The sequence below is a fragment of the Globicephala melas genome, chromosome 1 (genome assembly GCF_963455315.2).
Source record: "Globicephala melas chromosome 1, mGloMel1.2, whole genome shotgun sequence".
NCBI lineage: Eukaryota > Metazoa > Chordata > Mammalia > Artiodactyla > Delphinidae > Globicephala > Globicephala melas.
The window spans coordinates 21,874,797-21,894,412 of NC_083314.1; the positions used below are offsets into that span (position 1 = coordinate 21,874,797).

Here is a 19,616-nt window from a genome sequence, read left to right on the forward strand (position 1 = left end):
CCACCTCCTTCCTCAGGTTCCCGAAGATGCCACCTCACTTTATCCACATTGCGAGTGTGGACGGTTGGGAGGCCGGCTGCGGCGCACCCGAGGTTAGACTCTCTGCCGCTCCGTTGTCCCAGGGCGGGAGACGGTTCGCTGCAATCCTGAGGCCGGGCGCGCCTTCGGTGCCCTGGTTACTGGCTGTAGGCGGACGGACCGCCGGTTTCCGGGGCAGAGCACCCTTGCCAGGGCCTGGCCTTGTGTCCCAGACCCCGGGGACTAGCGTCTACAGCCCCATCTACCCCCTTAACCTCCCCGGCCGCCTCCTCTGCTGCCCGCGGGAGGCGAAGGAGAAGCGCCACCGTCGGCCCGGCAATTAGTCAAGTAACTATAACAACTAAACATTTAAAATGTCAGCATCTGTGGTGGGTTGCATTTAGACATAATTGGAGACAAAGTGGAAACACGACGGGAGCGCCTTGTAAGAGGAAGTAGGGAGAGGCCGCGCCCGGGGAGCGGAGTGGACGGGAACCAGGTGATGGGGTTCGGCAAGGAAGGCAGCGGGCGGGGAGGACGAGAGAAAAGCGAGGAGAAGGCAAGGGAGACTGGGGAAAGACGGGCGTGAATGAGGCTGTGCAGGGTGGTCACGTAGAGAGAGGTGGAGGAGGGCGAGTTTCCTCCTTTGCCTTCCTGGGGACCGAGACAACCAAGTCCCGAAAGACTTTACAGGTAGCACATCTCCGCTTGGCCAGGTGCGCAGCATCTCCAGCGGGCACAAACTTGCGTGCTGCCCTTCCTGGGGCTACACCAGGTTGAGGGCAGTCGTGGTGAGTCCTGGTTCTGCAGGGGTGGTGTGGGAATAGTGGACAGAGTACTTCTGAAGAGAGGGAGAGAGGAGTGAGGAATGCTGATTCTCTCATAAAGACAGCACAACATTGGCCAAGTCAGTTGAACTCCCAGAACTTGGTCCTCTGAGGTTGTTTAAGCTCCCTGGCTTCACCCTCAGAAATTTGGTGGGAAGAATGGTTAAGGTCACACGTTTTAGAAGGAGAAGCACCTCAGTGCATCTTCCTGCCCAGCAAGTCAGGCGGCAGGGAAGGATCCCAAGATGAATTCCTGGACAAGGCTCTCTGGCAGGGAGGAGGGGAACCCCGGGAGGAGGAAGACTTCTAATTATGTCACCTTAGGGAAGACGCTTAGGGAAGACATCTCAAAAGTGAGAAAGTTGACCTGGATGATCTCCAAGCCTCCCCTGATGTCTAAGATGGTGTAAGTCTGTGAATCAGTTGCCTTAGGAATCTGGGGGTGAGAGAGAAGGAATTCAGACATGGGAATTTCGGGACTGATCAAAAATGCTGCGAGTGAGAAGTGATGGGATTTTGCACCATCTCTTCCTCTGCACGGGAAGGCTGGGTCTAATCTGCAGTGGAGAACTGAGCCTTGAAGTTGTTGACAGTTGTTAAGGGAAAACAAACCTTTACCTAACTTAGAATGAACAAGGGGTACAGAACAGATCGTGCCCAAACAGTGCAGTGGACCTCTACTAATGTGTTTGAAAGGAGCTTTCTGTGCTTCTTCGGATTTGGTGAGGCGTTTGCAATGTAGAAGGCTAACTACCTCTCTTCTTCAGAAATACTTTATTTGCTGTTTCTTTATGTTTTTGCCTTGGCCAGAGAGTGGCAGGTACCAGAGACCTCCATCAAACTGTCAGGCTTGGAGTTCTCTGAATTAGCCCTTGAAGCCAAGCAGGTAACCAGAAAGAATAATTTTCTCTCAGTCGGGAAGACAATAAATAATTCAAGAGCAGGTTAATTAAATGGGTGGTTTGTGCACCTGGTTGACTAACAGACATTTGACTCAAAATCAGGCATTGCTGTGATCCCATTGTTGGCCTCTACTCTTGAGGTTTCCAACACTCACCCCCTTGTCTAGGGGTAGCTGAATGCAGTCAGATTCCAAGTCTGGGTCAGGTCCTGACCTCATCCCTAACCTGGCAAGATTCCAGTTTCTAATGATGAAAAGAATTTGTGCTCTTTGAATTCAAATTGCGGTAACAACTCAGTCTCAGCCCCTTTTCCTTTCCTAGTCTTTTCCTTCTCCCTCTGTCCAAATCAAACATCCCAAAGCCCTACTGCGTTGCTTTCGTCGCTGAACATTGAAAGGGGAAATCTGAGACACATCGACACAATCTGTGTACGCATTGTGTGTGTGGGTGTTGGTTATAGGCAGGTAATTATTTCAACCAAAATTTATGTTGGTCTGTGTTAGACTCTGTGTTTGCTTTCTTTTCAGCTTATATTCCTTGTATATTTCTCGATCTGACGAACCATATTGATTGCTTACTCTATATTGACATCCCAAATAGTGAATTGGGCACTTAACAGTATATAGCAGTTAAAAGACCCACCCCACTGCCATGTCTGGGTTGTAAGATAAGAGGTTAGCACTTTTTCTTATTTAATGGTACACACCTACTTAGGGATAGTAAGAGTAGTTACTATTTATTGAGTGTCTGTAGTAGGCCAGTCTTAGGCATTTACAGAGGACCCCTCAGATGTACCTCCAACTGTTTACCTGCCTCTTCTTCCCACTGGAGGTCTGGACACAAGGATGGATGTGGCTGGCTGTAGCACATTTCTTTCCAGTCTTGGTTTTTACTTTGAAAATTTATCTGCATTTGTTTTCAAATGAGAAGATTTCAAATTACCAATTTATTTTATATGAGCCACTGTCTTTGAGTACATTTGTCACATTTGGAAGGTGCAGAATAAAACCGAGGGTTTTGGTTTTTTGTTGTGTGTGTGTGTGGCTTTTCACACCATCAGGCACATGGCCCCTTACTGCCCAGGCAGCCTTTTCATCCTCACAACTGACATTTTACAGATGAAGAAACTGTATCAGAGAGGTTATGAAACTTGCCCAAGGTTGCACAGCTGGGATGTATTAGATCTGAGATTTTAGCTGAGTCTGAGACTCTTAGGCCCGTGTCCTTTTTTTTTAACCCTAGTCACTGCCTTTGGATTGTTTAACTTTGATAATAGTGAATAATGTTTCTATCCAAACGATTACCTTTCTCTGTATAAATGAAATATTTGGAGTTGGAATTTCTGATTGGCGTTGAAACAAGAAGAAGATGACACCAAACATACTATGTATCCTTTTTAAAAAGAGGAAATTCTATTTCGTTTTTAAAAAAATTATTTTTCTGCTTATAAAATTCTACAGGTTCATTGCCCCAAATTTTGAAAGTACAGGGACATAATAAAGGAACAAAATCACTACTAATCTTATCATCCAGAAGAGATTTGGGTGTCTCTTTTTCCAAATATGGTGTATGCGTGTATCTTAAAACATTGCATACTGGATGTTTAGAAGAAAAAAAAAGTGTTCTAAAGGGTTTCAGATGTGAAGTGATGTCTGCTTCCAGCCAGTATAAAATGAACAGTGTTTATTAGTAAGAGCCCTCTCAGCTCCAGCTTGGTTGAGCCTGTTTGCAGACGGTCTCTTTTATATAAAGACAGATGAGACCATTCTTTGGGAAGATCAAAGATTCATACCAGTTATATCAGGTTAAAAAAAAATTTTTTTTAATATCTAGAGTCACTTTTTAAAACTCTGAGTTTTGACAACATACAACTAAAATTAATTCCCAATAATATTTCCTTGGATTCCTGGCAGCATTTGCTACTGGAGAGTTTTAACGGGGCCCTGACAGATGATAACAAGTAGTACGTACTGAGGGACAGTTTTGCTAGGTGAAATGTCTTTATGGTTGATCCTTTCAGCCAGTTCTAGCCTGTCAGAGATTCTGTCACAGGGAACTGAGTAAACCTCTCAGTTTCTCAGATTATCCATCTGGAAACAAAAAATGGGTTTACATAAATGATAGGATGCCTGGGGTTGACGATAGCCTGTCCCTTGAGGACCCTCCTTTGGCCTATTCATATGATGCTGAGCTCTTAGCCATGTCTTATCTGGTCTCCACTTTGTGTTCTGTCCGAGGCATCCCCATGCCCCCCACCCCCGCCGGTATCTCACTTTGACATGTGATGTTTGCACCTCCTGCCTCCCCGATTCCCCTCCTCTCTGGTGCCTCCACCTGGTTCTCCACTGCCTCAGAGCTAGCACAGGAGGATGCGCCACGAGAGCAGGGCCCCTTTCTGCTCACCATGGTTTCTCCGGAGTCTGGAACTGTGCCTGCCATGTAGAAGGGGCTCGGTAAATCCTCATACAACTTAATGATGAGGCTGGCGATATTCTTAATTTGGCATAGAAAGAGAGGCAAACAGGAGACATTTTTACATATGCTAAAATACAGCCAAAGTATAAAACACTAAAAGAGATAGCTAAACCAAGATTAAGCTTTTGGACTCTCACAGAGCCACCAACATTTCTGTGCGAAGCGTCGGAGTCATTAAACGACTTGGTTGGGACAGTCCCTGCTACAGGGCACAGGGACTGCAGACTAAGGGTGGGATCTCAGGATATCTTACGGGACAATGTCCACATCAGTTTGGTGTTGGGGGGGGGGGCCTGTCACGGAGTGGTGTCTACCTACCCCTGCCGCCAGTCTCCCACTCTTGCCGTCTCACAGCCCCAACTCCATAGGTAGATTCTATTGCCTCCTGGAAATGTGCATTTTATTCCTCTTTGCAAAAGGAAAGACTTCTACCCTCTTGGATCTAAATTCTGCACAGTTTTTTCACTGTCTCGCTCACATCTCACCATCGTCAACTCTGCTCACTCCAGCCTCCCACAGACTCCCGAGACAGCTCACATGGCTCTCTTGCTCTTGTGCACATATGACCTTGCATGAGGACACACTTTCACATGTGTGTGCCTGGGCTGTCTACGTGCAGGAGAAGCAGATGGAGGGCAGGGCCCTTATGTCCACGTTATGCATTTGCAGAACTTAGGAGGACACAGTGACCACGTGGGGAGCGCGTGGCTGGCCGTGAAAGGAGGAATGAACGTCCCATCTTTGGTAGCCTCGTTTGGCTTGGGAACTCAGAACTCCCCCTTCAAAGAAACGAGGGAGCCTGTGGCTCTGGGCTGTGGTGGCTGGCTGTGGGAGCAGTGCCTGGGAACTGGCCCGGCTGGGTGGCTGTCCGACTGTCCGGCTGGGTGCTGTGGGTGCTGGGTGCACTGGCAGCTGCTCCTACCATCTGCTCCAAGACTCGACTCGGAAGGGAGAGTCAGCGCAGTACAGCCTCCGGGATGCAGCGGCCAGGGTCAGGGCCGGGTGCCACTGTCAGAGACAATGGCTTCGCCCTCCGGGGCTGGCCACCACCACAGGCCTCGGCACTCCTGTCTGTGACGGGGTGCTGAGAACAGAACCTTCGTCACCACCTGACTCCGAGGCCATTGTCCTAAATGAACAAGTCCATTGCTCTAGCTAAAGGGTTTGTGAGGGCCTCGGTTACATACAGGCCTGGAGAGACAAAGGTTGTGCAGACGCTAATTCAGAGTGTGTTGAATTGGACTGGGTGTTCCTGTCCAGTCTCCGTCAGTTAATTACTCTAGCCCAGGTTGAGACTCAGCCTGCCTGGTCAAGCAGTCTGTTTTCTCTAGTTCTATCCTGTTGCTACCTTTTGCTCAACCTTCTCTGTGTTGCCCTGGTTACCTGAGAGAGAAAGTGATTTCACCTAGCCCCGCAGTTTCTACTTTGGGCTGTCTCTGGCTCCTCTAGTTTTTCAAATTGATTAAAAAAAAAATTGTTTTTTTAATTGGGTAAAGTAGACATAACATAAATTTGACCATTTTAACTCAGTTTTAAGCGTACGGGTCAGTGGCCTTAAGTACATTCACATGGTCGTGCAGCCATCGCTACCATCCCTCTCCAGAACTTTCTCATCATCCCAAACTAAAACTCCATATCCATTAAACAATAACTCCTCATTCCCCCTTCCCCTCAGCCCCTGGCAACCACCTTTCTACCTTCCGTCTTTAGGAATTTGACTACTCTATGTACCTTATATAAGTGGATTTATACAGTATTTGTCCTTTATGTCTGGCTTATTTTACTTAGCATAACGTCCTGATTGTTCATCCATGTTGTAGCATGTGACAGCATTTCATATTTTTTAAGGTTGAAAATATTCTGTTGTGTGTATGTACCACATTTTGTTTATCCATTCATCTGTTGGTTCCACCTTTTGGCTGTTTTTGTGAATAGTGCCGCTGTGAACATGGGTGTACAAATATCTCTGTGATACCCTGTTTTTCATTTTTTTGGTGTATAGACCCACAAGTGGAAATGCAGGATCAAATCGTAATTCTGTGTTTAATTTTTAGTGGCTCCTCTGATTTTACAAGCAGGAACTCTCTTGGTCCCTGGTCTTTGCTGCACCAACTCTGCCCTTTGTTGACCCTCTGGCCCCTGTGCGTTGCTTCTCTTTGTGTTCCTCTAGGATGGACCAACAGTAGGGTCCCAAACAGCCCATGTTTATTTGCTTGCTTAAATATCTGGTCTGTTTGGCTACATCACTCTGGAATCCTCAGGTCTTTTAGGTGAATAAAATAGTTACGGAATCTTTCTTCAAGTCTTAGCATTGGGTCCTAGCTGTCAGAAGTTATAAATGCTCCTTAAACAGATTTTACCAGAGACAAATCTTGCGGTTTGCCGTCATCCCTTGACCACAGTCATTTCTTCCAAGGGATTTCATCAGAAAGAGCTAGCAGTGTTTTCCAAGATTTTAGGCCTGAGAATGTTTTGGGTATGTGAGAACTGCGAAATGCACCTGACATTGAGAACGAAGGGATCTTGTACAAAAATTCGTTGTTGTTGTTCATTTAAACCATTGCATTTCAGCTCTTGAATCAATGGGAGGCCCAAAGCCCTAGCACTTCATTTGGTGGCTGCCAGGGAGGCGGACCAGGCAACCTTACCTGGGCCGCAGAGGAGTCAAAGACTCAAGTTTGGGCTTCCCTGGTGGCGCAGTGGTTGAGAGTCCGCCTACCAATGCAGGGGACACGGGTTCGTGCCCTGGTCCGGGAAGATCCCACATGCCGCGGAGCGGCTGGGCCCGTGAGCCATGGCCACTGGGCCTGCGCGTCCGGAGCCTGTGCTCCCCAACGGGAGAGGCCACAACAGTGAGAGGCCCGCGTACTGAAAAAAAAAGAAAAAAAAAAAAGACTCAAGTTCATTTCTGCTCTTAAGCTGGGGACTGCTGGGGCTTGGAAGTGAAGCAGGTTTCAGCTCACAGGGAGACAGTTTGGAGAATGGCTTCATTTCCTAGTCTCTTTAATCTGCCTTGGGTCACAAAAGTGGTTTTAAAAGACAAACCAGATTTGTAAAAAATGTCATTCACACACACGTGCACACAATTAACACCACAACGAAAAATACTCCCCAGCAATGCAAATCCCACACTTTCCTGGCCATAAATTTTGGGAGGATGGAATTAGCTTTTCTCTGTCTCTCTGGGGTCAGGGTGGGTGTAGGAGGTGGGGCATCCCTGTGTGTCCATTTGCAGTCCACACGGTTGGGGTTGAATGGCTTAGTGGGAGCAATTAACTATGCACTCGTACCCAACCCAGTGTCTGCTTCTCACCACGCAGAGGGTCGGGGCCAAGGGCCCCCACCTGTGTCTGCATAGTCTGCCCTTGAGTACAACCAACACCTGGGACTACTGGTGAGCTGAGGTCGTATTTCTGTGATGCCGTCTGGCCAGATGGAGCCATGGCCCCTTGTCCTCTGCAGTGTCTGTAAAAACTGTAGGTCTGTACTCAGGACATGTTTCCAACTGAATGACACACTGATTACTTTTCTCTGGATGCCTTTCCTTTCTAGCGAGGAAGAAACTACAGGCCAGGCCACTGTGAATCCAAGGTTCATCCCCCTCTCTCCGTTCCTTAGCTTTCCCATTCGCGTTCTCTTCCGGTTTTGGCTTCCCATTTGTATTGTTTCCTTCCCTGGCCAGCGGCCTGCACCCAGAGCTCCGCTCCCGGGCTGCCCGGCAGGTGCTCCGGGCTGGCTGGCATCTGTGGTTGTTGGTGAGTCCCTGGCATTAGGGATCCCAGGCCTTGACGGCTCTCTTTCCTTCCTTCCTTTTCCCCTTTTTCTACTGCTTCCTTTTCTTCCTTTTCCTCTGCATATATCTTAGCTCTGCCGGAGGCCACACAATATTACTTAGCCCAGCTGGAGGGCCTGAGCGCTGGGAAGTTAGCTGACACCACCTCCCTCCCCCAAGGCATCTAGAACTGTGGGCTGATATTTCCAGAGCATTAGTTTTAGATATCTTTTCTGTTTTTGTGTTCACATGGTCCATTTTGATGATGGCATAAAGCTCTCCTGCTGAGGAAAAGTGCAGGGGAGGAGAGCAGAGTCTTGGAGCTGACTTTCTTTTTTTTTTTTTTTCCTTATTGGCAACTGATTCATGAACCCTAAAAAAAGAGTTGATAGCAACATAGCCAGCTAGCGATAGCAGCCCAGATGGTCCCCTATATAATAGAGACATTTGTATCTTGGATAAAAAAATATTTAAATGTGTTCTGTGAACCTTATTGAGAAAGGAATTAGCAACAACTGCATTCAAGGGCTGTGGGTATGGAAATAGCCAAAAGATTCTAGTCCCCCTGAATGCAAAAATGAAGAAATGGAAATTGGGAGGTGTCAGGCTGAGATACGGGGGACTCCAGTGCGGGGAAGATGGGTTTGGAATACATGGCACTGCTCTCGTCTGTCGGCCTGAGGTAACCCACCCTCGGGTGTGTCAGGGGAGAGGGGTCCAGTCTGGTCGTGTGTGTGTGGAGGTGGAGCTACGTGTCCGGTCTGTGTCCACCCAGGCATACTGCCAGCTGTGGAGGCTTCACAGCAGCTGTAGGCAGACCGGGGCCAAAGAGAACAAATTTGCGCCAACGGTCTCTAAATTTTATGTTGAACAGATATACAGATGCTGCTGCCCATCTTCCTTTCTCCATTCACTGGGAGATGGTACAGGCCCAGTGAATCCCATGGGCCGGCCTGAAATCTTCATAGAACGTTTATTCTCATTGTCCTGTATCCTAAGCAGGCCATCGCGGGGGGCTTGGAGATTCCTGAGAGGCGTTCTGAATTGCGGTGGCATCAAGCTGACGTTGGCCACTTTGGAGGATGGAGGGGGAGGTGATTAGTAACAGTCACTGAACTGGAGTGTGTGAGGGGCCGTGCGTGGGGAAAGCCGGCCTCTTAGAGCGCGTGGAGTCACTGTCTGGAGTTAGGGGCAGGGACCAGATGCTGAGAGCGTAAAGCCACTTCGTCATTACCGGACTGTGACTTATCCCGCGATGATTCTGCTTGGAGGTTCTGGAGAGTGATGAGGAAATTGAGCTGAGACCAACCAAGCATATGTGCTGACTGGAGAAAAGTGACTGGAGAAAAATGTGTTTGGGCTTGACATCCTTTTCTCTCATTGGTTGGCAGTTTTAGAACCAAAAGGCCTGCCCTAGAAAGGGGCTGACAGCTAATGAGGCCGATGAGCTGCTGCTGCAGCAGCTCTCAGCAAGCTGCCCTGGGCTTTAGACAAGTCCCTGCATCTCCCCGGGCCTTTTGTTTTCGTGTGTGTAAAATGAAGATGCTGAGCCAAGTGCTCCCTAAGCTCCTGTCCAGCTCCAGAATTCTGTGGTCCTTGCATTGCCTGCTATATGCATCTCATCCAGTGCTTGCTACGTGCATCTTGTATTTCTCTTCCTTTTCTCTTGTCATAGCTTTTCCTTTCCAATGGCCTCCCTGGGCATTCGGTGTCAGATTTCTGTGTAGGGAATGTACTGATTAAGGTTCTTAGAAATCAGTGCAGGCCACCTTAATCAAAGAAGGAATTATGGAAATAGAATTGGAGTGCTCCTTGAAGGATGGAAAGCCTGGGAAACAAGACTTACAGCAACGGGATAACCTTGATTTTGATTGCTGCCCGCTCTGTCTTCTGTCCCTGATTCTCCTTCTAAGGATGGAGAGTCTTACGGGCTGAGCCTGGGTCAGTGCCCCCTGTGGGTTGTACCGAGTGGTGGGTAGAAGTAAGACAGGGATCTCCAGGCCTCCCCGGTGGAAAGACAGGCCCCTGGGTTTACCCTCCCACCAGGACTGTGCTCAAAGGGAGAGAGGTAATTCTCCAGAGGAAATCAGACCGGTGTAGGAAGGCGGCATGGATGTTGAGTGACCAAAAAACTGACAGATGTTCACTACTTGAGCTCTTCAGTTTAACTGTCACCTCCCCTGTAATCGGAGGAAGCAAAATTTTCTCTAAAGCGAAGGTTAACTTGTTACCACAGGCCCTGTGATGTGTTTTCCCAGGGGAGTTGCCGGAAAAGCTCTTATTTATCTTCATTCTCAGCTTGATGAGGAACAGCTGTGCTCTGACCAGGAGGATGGACTTACTGGACTCCCGGTCCTGAGTGTGTCTCCCCCACTTGAGTGACGACTGCCCACTGCCCTTTGTAAAGTCTCCGTCTTCTCATCCTTGAAACATTCCACGGAGGCAAGGTGAGGGAGCCTGCAGCTTTCACAGAGGCCACTGGATGAAGCTTTGCAGGAATTTAGCAAAGTGCATGCTAACCTAGAAGGTGGAACAGCAGTTGTGTGAATCAAGAATAAGAAAAAATGGTGTCTTGCCAGTTTGGTGTCCTCCAGGCTATTTAGCCCCAAATTCTAGAGCGCACGTGGTAAAGTGAAACCCAACTCTTCCTTTTCCTCTTGGAAAAGCAAACCCGTACCCTCAAATTCCCTCCTCTTTCTGAGAAAGTCCCCCACTGCCCCTCATCTAGACTGTGCTGAGCAGATCTGCTCAATTTCCATTCTCTGCTTCATACAGAGCCCGGGTCAGGGGACTCCCTCCCAAGCCCTGTCTGAACCACTTAATATGACCCCTCTGCATTCCTACCAGGAGTCACTCTCTTATAATTAGCAAAGTTGGCAACTTCCACCACTGTACAGGTAAGTTATTTTGCTTACTTTGACAACTGAGGCAGCATCAGTTGTCTCCCGAGGGGAGAGGTGATGTTATGGCTCGGAGCTGTGCCGTGTGCCGGCACCTCTGTTAAAATTAGCTCCTCCGTCATTCCAGGGTTGTCATGAAGGAACCAAAATGAAGTTTGGTGTGGCAGGATTATTAAAGCCAAGGGAGAAACGACTCTAGGACCAGCATGGTGTTTTCAAGAGGTCAGTCCCACTGAGCCACAGGGAGGCAATCGAAGTGCTGGGCCTGAGACATTGACCTTGGAGAGAGAACGCCGGCTTCACCACACCGAGAATTGGTTGCTGGAGCTGATTCGTAGTCCATGTAGTCCCTCAGTTTTTCAGTTTTTACTTCCTTATATCAAAACACCAAGTGGAGGGCTTCCCTGGTGGCGCAGTGGTTGAGAGTCCGCCTGCCGACGCAGGGGACACGGGTTCGTTCCCCGGTCCGGGAAGATCCCACGTGCCGCGGAGCGGCTGGACCCGTGAGCCATGGCCGCTGAGCCTGCGCGTCCGGAGCCTGTGCTCCGCAACGGGAGAGGCCACAACAGTGAGAGGCCCGCGTACCGCAAAAAAAAAAAAAAAAAAACGAAAACCACCAAGTGGAATATCTTTTTCAAGAAAAAAAATCGATAAAACAAATGAAAACCCAAGCTAGTAAAGTGTCTGGGGTCCAGGCTCAGTCAGCTGTTAGGGAGCGTGGGTGGCTGTGCATTGGCCCACGGCACCCTGCACTCTACTTCTTCTGCAAATGAGGCCGAGTTGGATGGGTTAGCTTTACGGTCTGCTGATTTGTTTTCTTTTTATTGACTTACATTGCTGACAGAGGACAGAGTCATATAATCGTATAGTCCTGGAATCCCGACACGTAAGGAGACCTAAGATCATCTGGTCTGTCTTCACGTCTGGAATGAGGTACTTGAACCCAGAGAGGCGAGGTCATGGCCGAGCCCAGCGCAAACCTCTAGGTTTCCAAATTCCCCTGCCAGTTGCTTCCTCCAGTCCAGAGGGGTTTCATCAGGCAACTTGTCGTGTTTTACAGCTACTGAAATAAAGAATAAAAATGTATCTCCTTGACCGTCACAGCTGTGCAGACTAAATCTTCATACTTCCCCAACAACTCACCATCGGATTTTGTGACATTTGGTTGTTTTCTAGATGGAGCTAAAGAGAACAATGTTGGTTGAATTAAGAAAAGAGGGACATGTAATATTCCGGCAATCCCCGTATTTAATTTATTGCATAGCTCTGAGGAAGATGTGCGTTGAGGGTTGTTTCCAAATTTTCGTTTATTTACAATGCTTTATCTTTGAGAGGTGCCTTCTCCCCTCGTGGACAGAGGTTTCCATTTGCGAGGCCCGGACACGTGGGTAGTCCAGATTCAGGGTCCTGATTCAGGACGTGTGCAGCACCCGGTGCCCGTCCCCAAACCACGTGACATGTCAGTTCACCTCTCTTTGGGTTGCAGTGTCTTTAATCTTCAAACAAGTGGGTCTTTTGTTCTTCCTGGTGTCCTGACTTGGGGGTCACCTTCTTTCCTGCAGCTTTCGTGCAAGATGATTTGGTCACACATCTTCAGGGTCAGGTTTAGCACTGGCCCCCTGCCCCAGCCCCTTGCCTTGAGAAGGTCTTTGTAAACGGTCAGTGGAGCCACACCGTTCCTCCCTTTTGTCATGGCATCTGTCCTCTGACTCAGCCTTGAAGGACACAAGGTCATAAGCTAGGCGACGGCTGGCTTGTTGCTCACACTGTGGCTGTGTAACCACTGCCCTCTCAGGTGGGTGTGGACAGCGCTATGGTGGTGTGTCCTCCACCACTAGATTTTCAGTTGATCCCTTTGGCCAGTGAACACCTGCCCTCTGCACCCCGACTCCCAATCCCTCCCAGGTGCTCTCCTCCCTGCCAGCAGCTCGCGTGACCCTTGCCTTGCAGAGGACAGTCAGATGCGCTTGTGATTTCAATGCTTTGCCAATGGATGAATAAGAAAGACATACAAAGCAAGTGGCATTTCTGGTTTAGTATAGTGACTCCAAGATAGAAACCCCGCTTTGGAGTGAGATGGGAAGAATGCTTCGCAGCCATGTCTGGGGAGAAGGTGCCAACCTGCTGGTGGACGAGACAGGGCTAACCTGCGCCTTGGACCCGGGACCCGCGAGCGTCGGCCCCGCTCCATGAGCTTTACGGTCACTCTGGGTGACGCTGAACCGCCTGGGAGACGGCGGGTGGTGTCTGCAGAGGATGCAGGCGAAGAGTTGAAAGCCACAGGGAGATGCTGGAGGGACACAGGATGGTGATGGGGCTTCAGCCCAGCCCCTGCCTCCAGGCTGGGCAGGGTCCGCCTTTTGTGGAACCTCTGCGAGGCTCCACGGCCCGCCTCTGCACTCTGCCCGCCAGGGTGCTCGTCCCAACGGTCAGGTGGATTCTCTTCGCCTGTTGTGGACCCTTCTTCCCTGTGTCACGTCAGGCCTGACGTTCTGAATCTGGGCTCTAGAACTCTCCTCCCGTTTGCCTTTCCTGACTTCACCAGCCACATTCCGCTGCTCTGGGCCTCACCCTCCTGCTCTGTGAAAGGAGGTGGCCGGGCTAGTGTCACCCCGAGATGTTATTTCTCAGAAGGGTAGGGGCCGGGACTCTATATTTTTAGAAAGCTCCCAGGTGACTGGGACATGCAGGCAGCGTTAGGAAGCGGGGGCACTGGACCGGGGATCTCCCCGACGGTCCATGGCTCTTTTGAACCTTATTTGCGAATGATTCCTTTCCAGGACAACACGTTAAATAAAGTGAATCACCTTGTCATTCCTTTACTCTCAGTTTGGTTCCACATGTGTCCCTCTAGCGTGTGATCCTTTTATTGGCAGTTCTATTTTCTATTTATCCATACAGTATTTCCATTTTTTCCTTCTCCAGGAAGTTTCCTATGATTTGCTCCCTACTCCCTGGTTTCTCTTTTGATTCAGGGCTCCCGTACGCCCTCAAGGAGGTGTATCTATCTCACAACAGAGAGCAGTCCTTGCTGTTTTGATGAGGAAGTGTGTTCTCTTGGTTGTTTGGTCTGTGAATTTTCATTCCCCCCTAACTAGGTGGACTCCTGACTGTTCTCCCCTCCCAGCAAGGAGCCTGGTCGTCAGTAATCAGAGGCCCCGTAAACACGATTGATCTTTGACCTCTGTCTTCTACGGCAGTGGTCCCTAACCATTTTGGCACCAGGGACCGATTTCGTGGAAGACAGTTTTTCCGTGCACGGGAGGGGGGCGGGTGGGAGAAGGGGATGGATCAGGCAGTAATGCGAGCGCTGGGGAGCAGTGGGGAGCGGCAGATGAAGCTTCCCTCACCTGCCCACTGCTCCCCTCCTGCTGTGCGGCCCGGTTCCTAACAGGCCGCAGAATGGTACCACTCCGTGGCCCGGGGCTTGGGGACCCCTGTTCTATGGGACATTGACGGCGCTGTTCACTCCCTCCTTGAAGTGGACTTTCAAATACAAGAAGCCCCTTTATCTGATGCTTCTGTGCTTCAGACCTCAGTCGGGTCCACTTGTCCCCTCCTCCCCCAACACCGCCCCAGCTTCAGGCCCAGCTGGCTCGAGTAGGAGGGGGACAGGGCGGAAGAGGAGTGACATCGGCTGCCCACCTTGTGGCCTGCAGTTTCCTTTGGCTCTCCGTCGTCTGGGAGTGCAGGCCGGATCACCTCTGCTTGGTGACAACGGTCTTCCTACATCACGGCCTCAGCCCACCTCTCTGGGCCGTGGTTTTCCCATCTGCAAAGTGAGGGCGTGGGCATGGTGACAGCTGAAGCCCCTTTCTGTTCTTAGGAGAGGCCCCACTCACGGCCCGGTGCCCTTAACAACAGGTACCTGCAGAAGCGGTTGATGAGAGCTGCTCAGAAAAGTCCTTTCTTTGCAAAGGATGTTGGTGTCAAGTCTGTCTGGGGAAGCCACGTGTGCGCTCTGGTGGTTCAGACTCTCGGGGCCCTTTGTGTCTTTTGGTTCCTGTGATGATCTGAATAAATTATTTCCCCTCAGCATCCCCACTGCCTTTTCCACCTCTTCTCTGCTCGTTAGCGTCTGTGCCCTGAGTGGGCAAGGCCCAGAGGGGCAAGGGAAGTGAGGATGAATTGGTGGAGCGGGTGCGGCACTGGGCCCAGGGACAAGAGGTTTGGGTGATGAGGGAGGACCTCTGCCACCATCTGCTGAGATGCCCTGTATGCCATCACTCGAGGGATGGTGAGTGGTCGTTTAGGGGCAGGGCTGTTAGGGGTGGGCCGAAGACCACTGCTTGTCGCTTCCTAAGCGGCGGGTCCAAAGGTGAAGGAAGAAGGAACACTCGATTGTGAAGAGGAGTTGGAGGTGACACGTTTCCCTTGAAATGGTTGACGTTCCACCACGATGACACTGAATTATTGTACTTGGCATTTGCTATATTTGCTTCCTTGAGCAGGCAAGTGCAATCCCCCAGGGCCTCCGAGGCGTATCTTCAGTGCAATTGGGATACGAAGATGCTGCAATTAGAGTCTTCGAGGCGCGGTGTGGTGGTGACAGAGCTGCTGAGGGGAGCGGCCCGGGCTCAGCCTCCCCTGCAGAGCCAGGCATCACCCCGGGCTGACTTGAAGGGCGGCACCTGCTGCGTGGAAGGCGGTTTAGCCCCACCTGCAGGGCAGGCCTGCAGTGCCTTCGGGAGGAAAACAGAAGGTTCCCTTGCCAGGGAATGCGCCTCCCTGCTCATCAGTCATTTCCCGGGGATGTGCCCAACATGACCATGTATGACCCAGCTGGGAATGCCCCCTCCATCCATCCCGAGCTGGCCTCTCTGAAGTCCTGCTTTTATTCAGCGATGTTGTCCTTTCCCAGGCACGCTGGAGACCCTGAGAGAGCTCTTCCTTGCCTCTCCATCCCCCAGCTCTGTGTGCGGAGAAGCAGGGCCTTGTGGTACCTTCCAGTCTTTGCTTCCCCTTGCAGCCACCAGCCCAGCCCAGGACCCCAATTTCTCAGGCCCTGAAGGAAGCCAGGAACCACCAGCTCTGTGACTAATCAACGTCATGACGTCCGAGTGGAACATTGCCGAGAGCACGGTTTCCACAGGCGTGACCTCTGCTCCTGCAGATTGAACTGGATTCCAGGGTCTATCTCAGCAGTGGTGCGTTTCTCAAACGAAGGACAGCCAGCTCTCAGAGGCTGTGGGCCTCTCGCCACAAACACACTTCCTTTTTCCACTGTCACGTTCTCTTGGTCGTGTTCTAGCATCTCTCTCATAGGATAGGGATATTGGCCTCTCCCCACCTCCAACAATTCCTGAAGCTGCCAGGCCCCCACTTTCCTTCCGCATCAATAGTTAATGGAAACTAAATGGGCTGTCATTTGTGAGACTCCTGGGGCAGTGGTTTTTGATTTGTCAAGAAAGTTGAAGGAGCGGTCCCATCTAAATCACTTGCACGTCACCTGAGATTAGGACCGTGAACCGTCCCGTCTTGTGTGCTCTCTTCCCCCTGTTCTGTCTCCTCCTCTGATGATGGTTAATTGATGAGAATGGAACACTGAATTGTCTTTGTAAAACCGGTGAAAGCTATAGGTTCCGTTCCTCCTGCATCTTGCTGTAGTTTCATTTAGGGTATCCCCTACAGGTATGCTCAAACTTGAGTATGCACGTGAATCACCGGGAAACTTGCACAAAGTTCAGATTAATTCCTGCCCTTGGGGATTCTGGCTTGGGTGGGTGGGCTGGTCATACTCAGTTTGGGCATAGAGATTGGTTAGAGAATGGTCTTTTACATGGATTGCTATTCTGTGCATGGATGGGGAGGCTATTAGCTACGATGATAGCTAATATTGATTGAATACTTAGTCCACCAGGCACTGTCCTAACTGTAGTGACTCATTTAATCCTTACAGTGTCCTCTTATGCAGATCCTGTTGTTAGCTCTAGTTTGCAGAGGAGTAGACGGAAGCACAGAAAAAGTGCCCGTGGTCACACAGGTAGTACATGGCCAAGCCAGGAGTGATTCCAGGCGGTCCGATCCCAGAGTGTGGCTCCTTTCCATGTGTTACCCCACCTCTCTGCTCTGCCGTAGCTTTTGAGTAACAGTTTCAAGCTCTCTGTGCTCTGTAGATAGAGATTTTTGGTTTTTTTTTTTTAAGAGAATGATTGGTATTTCTGATTTCTCATAGTCCTAGAACTGCACGTACATGTGAGTAGGTCTGATGAAAGAAAACCCAAAGATGGTTGGGTCCTCCATCTCGAGATAGAAAGCCTGACCCCTACTCGATACTCTGTAATGACCTATACGGGAAAAGAAAAAAGAGTAGATTTATGTATATGTATAACAGAGTCACTTTGCTGTACACCTGAAACTAACACAACATTGTAAATCAACTGTACTCCAATAAAAGCTAAAATAAAAAGAAGGGAGCCTGACCCTATGAGGTTGAAGATAGCGGGTGAGGTGGAAGAAGAAGTTGGGACATTGTTGACCGATGCTGCTGTAAGTCATAAACTCTCCTAAGAGAGTTCTTGGCGATGCATCTGGACGTAAAAGTCAAGATGCAGCCCTTCTCCAAGACCCCCAAAGGGTCCCTATTTCTGCCTGTGTCAGCCAGCTACGACCTGGCAGCTTGGATACATCTGCAGGCCTTCTGTGGTCCTGGTGGCTCTAGGCAGGCGTTCGGAGAGTGTGCGTTTTGGTTTTAGCTCTTATATTCCTGTCCTCAAATGCATATAGTCATTCCACAATTATCAAATACCTACCGAGGATCCTGGGCCTCAGGAAGAAGGGAGGAACAAAATATGGCCGGCCCTGAAGGAGATAGCAGTCTACAGGAGAAAATGCACACGGTATGAGCAATTGCACTCTGGTGTGCTGGTTGCTGTCTCCACAGAGCATCTTATTTGCGGTACCTTTTGCATATTGGTTCCAGCCGCATCTACGTGGAGGCTCATTCACACTTAAGGAAACTGGAGAAGATGTAATAGATGTTAAATATAACCACACTGGTCCTGCTTTGACCCCTGCAGGCCCGTCACCTTGATGGGAGTGACTGAGGCAAGACAGTGGGGCCAGGAGGCAGGACCAGGCAAGGCAGGAGGCCAGGCAGCCTCCTTGCTGTGGCCCCGATGTTCGGGGCACCTGGGGTGAGAATCCAGCCCAGGCGAGGCAGCTCCAGTGTCTCCAAAGCTGGGAGGTGGCTACAGGAGCAACCCTGCTGAATCTGGTGGGGCGTTTGAACTGGGGTAGAGGCTGAGTGACCCTGGGGGCCTCTTAGACTGGACATTCTCCATGAAGGCGGTGCTGGGTCTGCCCTGCTTTAACCATCACCCCAGCGCCTGCATGTACCAGGCACTCAACGTGTGCTTGGTGACTGAATGTGTAGAAGAGACTGTAAGGTATCTCTACTGGATAATTTCACATCCAAGGTGGTCGGTAGCTATGGGGCTAGATTACGGCATATCGGAGAGAGTGGGTTTGGACTAGTTGGTGTCTGAGGGACCTTTCAGCTCTAACATGCTGCCCGGCATACAGCAGCATGCATTTGTTGAAACAAATTCTACAGTTCTCTGGAGGAAAAAAGCATCCACGTAACCCTTCCCCGTTTATCTTTGTTCTCATCCGTCCTTCGTTAAGTTTCTCCTGGCTGCTGCAACGGGACGACTGTCCTTCATCCCGCAGACACCTGACCGTTCCAAACAGCCCGGTCTTCAATTTGAGACCCAGTTTTTTCTCTAATTCGCTGTAATGCTCATCCCCTGCCACTAGGGGGCTGAGGTCTTCCGGATCAGCCTCCAGTTCAAAGGTCTGGGAAATTGGACAGTAGGCAAAGGCCAGTCCTGAAGACTCAGCAATAGATGCGTAAGCGGCCAGGCGCCTGCACATCGGAGCTGGGGGCGCAGGGGGATGGCGATGGTTTCTGTGCCAGCAGCCCCTGTGCAGTGGTGGCCGAGGTCTCTGTGTGGCTAAGGGAGGTGGGACTGTATTAGACCCTGTGTGGGCTGTGCCCACGGGGGTGACAGCGGCTGCCTCGCCACTTTGAGCCTTGAGCAGTATGAAACTGCTCTCTTTCTCTGGGAGGGCGGGGCTTCTTTTATTTTAAAGGGGCAGAAATACTCAGAAGGAATATTTCTTTTCTTTACGGAGGAAAATGGTATGCTTGCTCCCTGTGCCTCCCTACCGTGTTTGAAGCTTCTTGCTGTCTCGTCTCTCCCCCTCCCCCCTGCCCCGCCTCTCCTTTGCTGCCTTGGCTCACCCCTCTCCTCCTCTCTCCTGCATTACTCTCTTGGGTTTTACCTTCTTTGGTGTCTGGCCATTGCTGGGTGCTGCTCTGGGTACTCAAGCCCAGCTCTAGAAGGGAAATCCAAAAAGGAGTGACCAAGAGACTGGGCGTGGCCTCCCATCCCTGGTTCCCTGCCTGTTGCGGAACTTGCCACGGGAGGATGCAAAGCCAGCAGTGCCGAGCGTTTTCAACCTGCTCTGCAGTCAGGGCTGCGCAGCTCACCCAGGAACATGTGTGTGACACGGCCTCCGTGCCCCTGATGTGTCCGTTTCCGGAGCACGGAGGGTAGTGAGGTTTAGGCCCTGGTCCAGTTTGGGACGTTGACACATGGAAGTGGTCCTCGTCTGGAAGCCTCTGCTATGGCAGCATGAACAGCAACCATTATGGCCACCGAATGTTTACATCTATCGTAGCTTGAAAATCTAAGGAAAAGCAGATCCAAAAGCCAAT

The 19,616-nt window shown here is 50.3% G+C and overlaps 1 protein-coding gene across 5 annotated transcripts in view; it reads left to right on the top strand.

The window, feature by feature from the left end:
* Nucleotides 1-19,616, top strand: part of CNIH3 (cornichon family AMPA receptor auxiliary protein 3) — a 282,061-nt gene that overhangs the window by 160,400 nt on the left and 102,045 nt on the right. Inside the window, exon 1 of one of the 5 annotated variants that reach the window (XM_060301444.1) lies at nt 12-92. The exons of the other annotated variants lie outside the window; for them this stretch is intronic. Coding sequence (XP_060157427.1) covers nt 27-92 — 66 coding nt within the window. The 5' untranslated portion in view covers nt 12-26. Of the gene's footprint in view, nt 1-11; nt 93-19,616 lie in introns of those variants that run through there. 5 annotated transcript variants of the gene reach the window in all.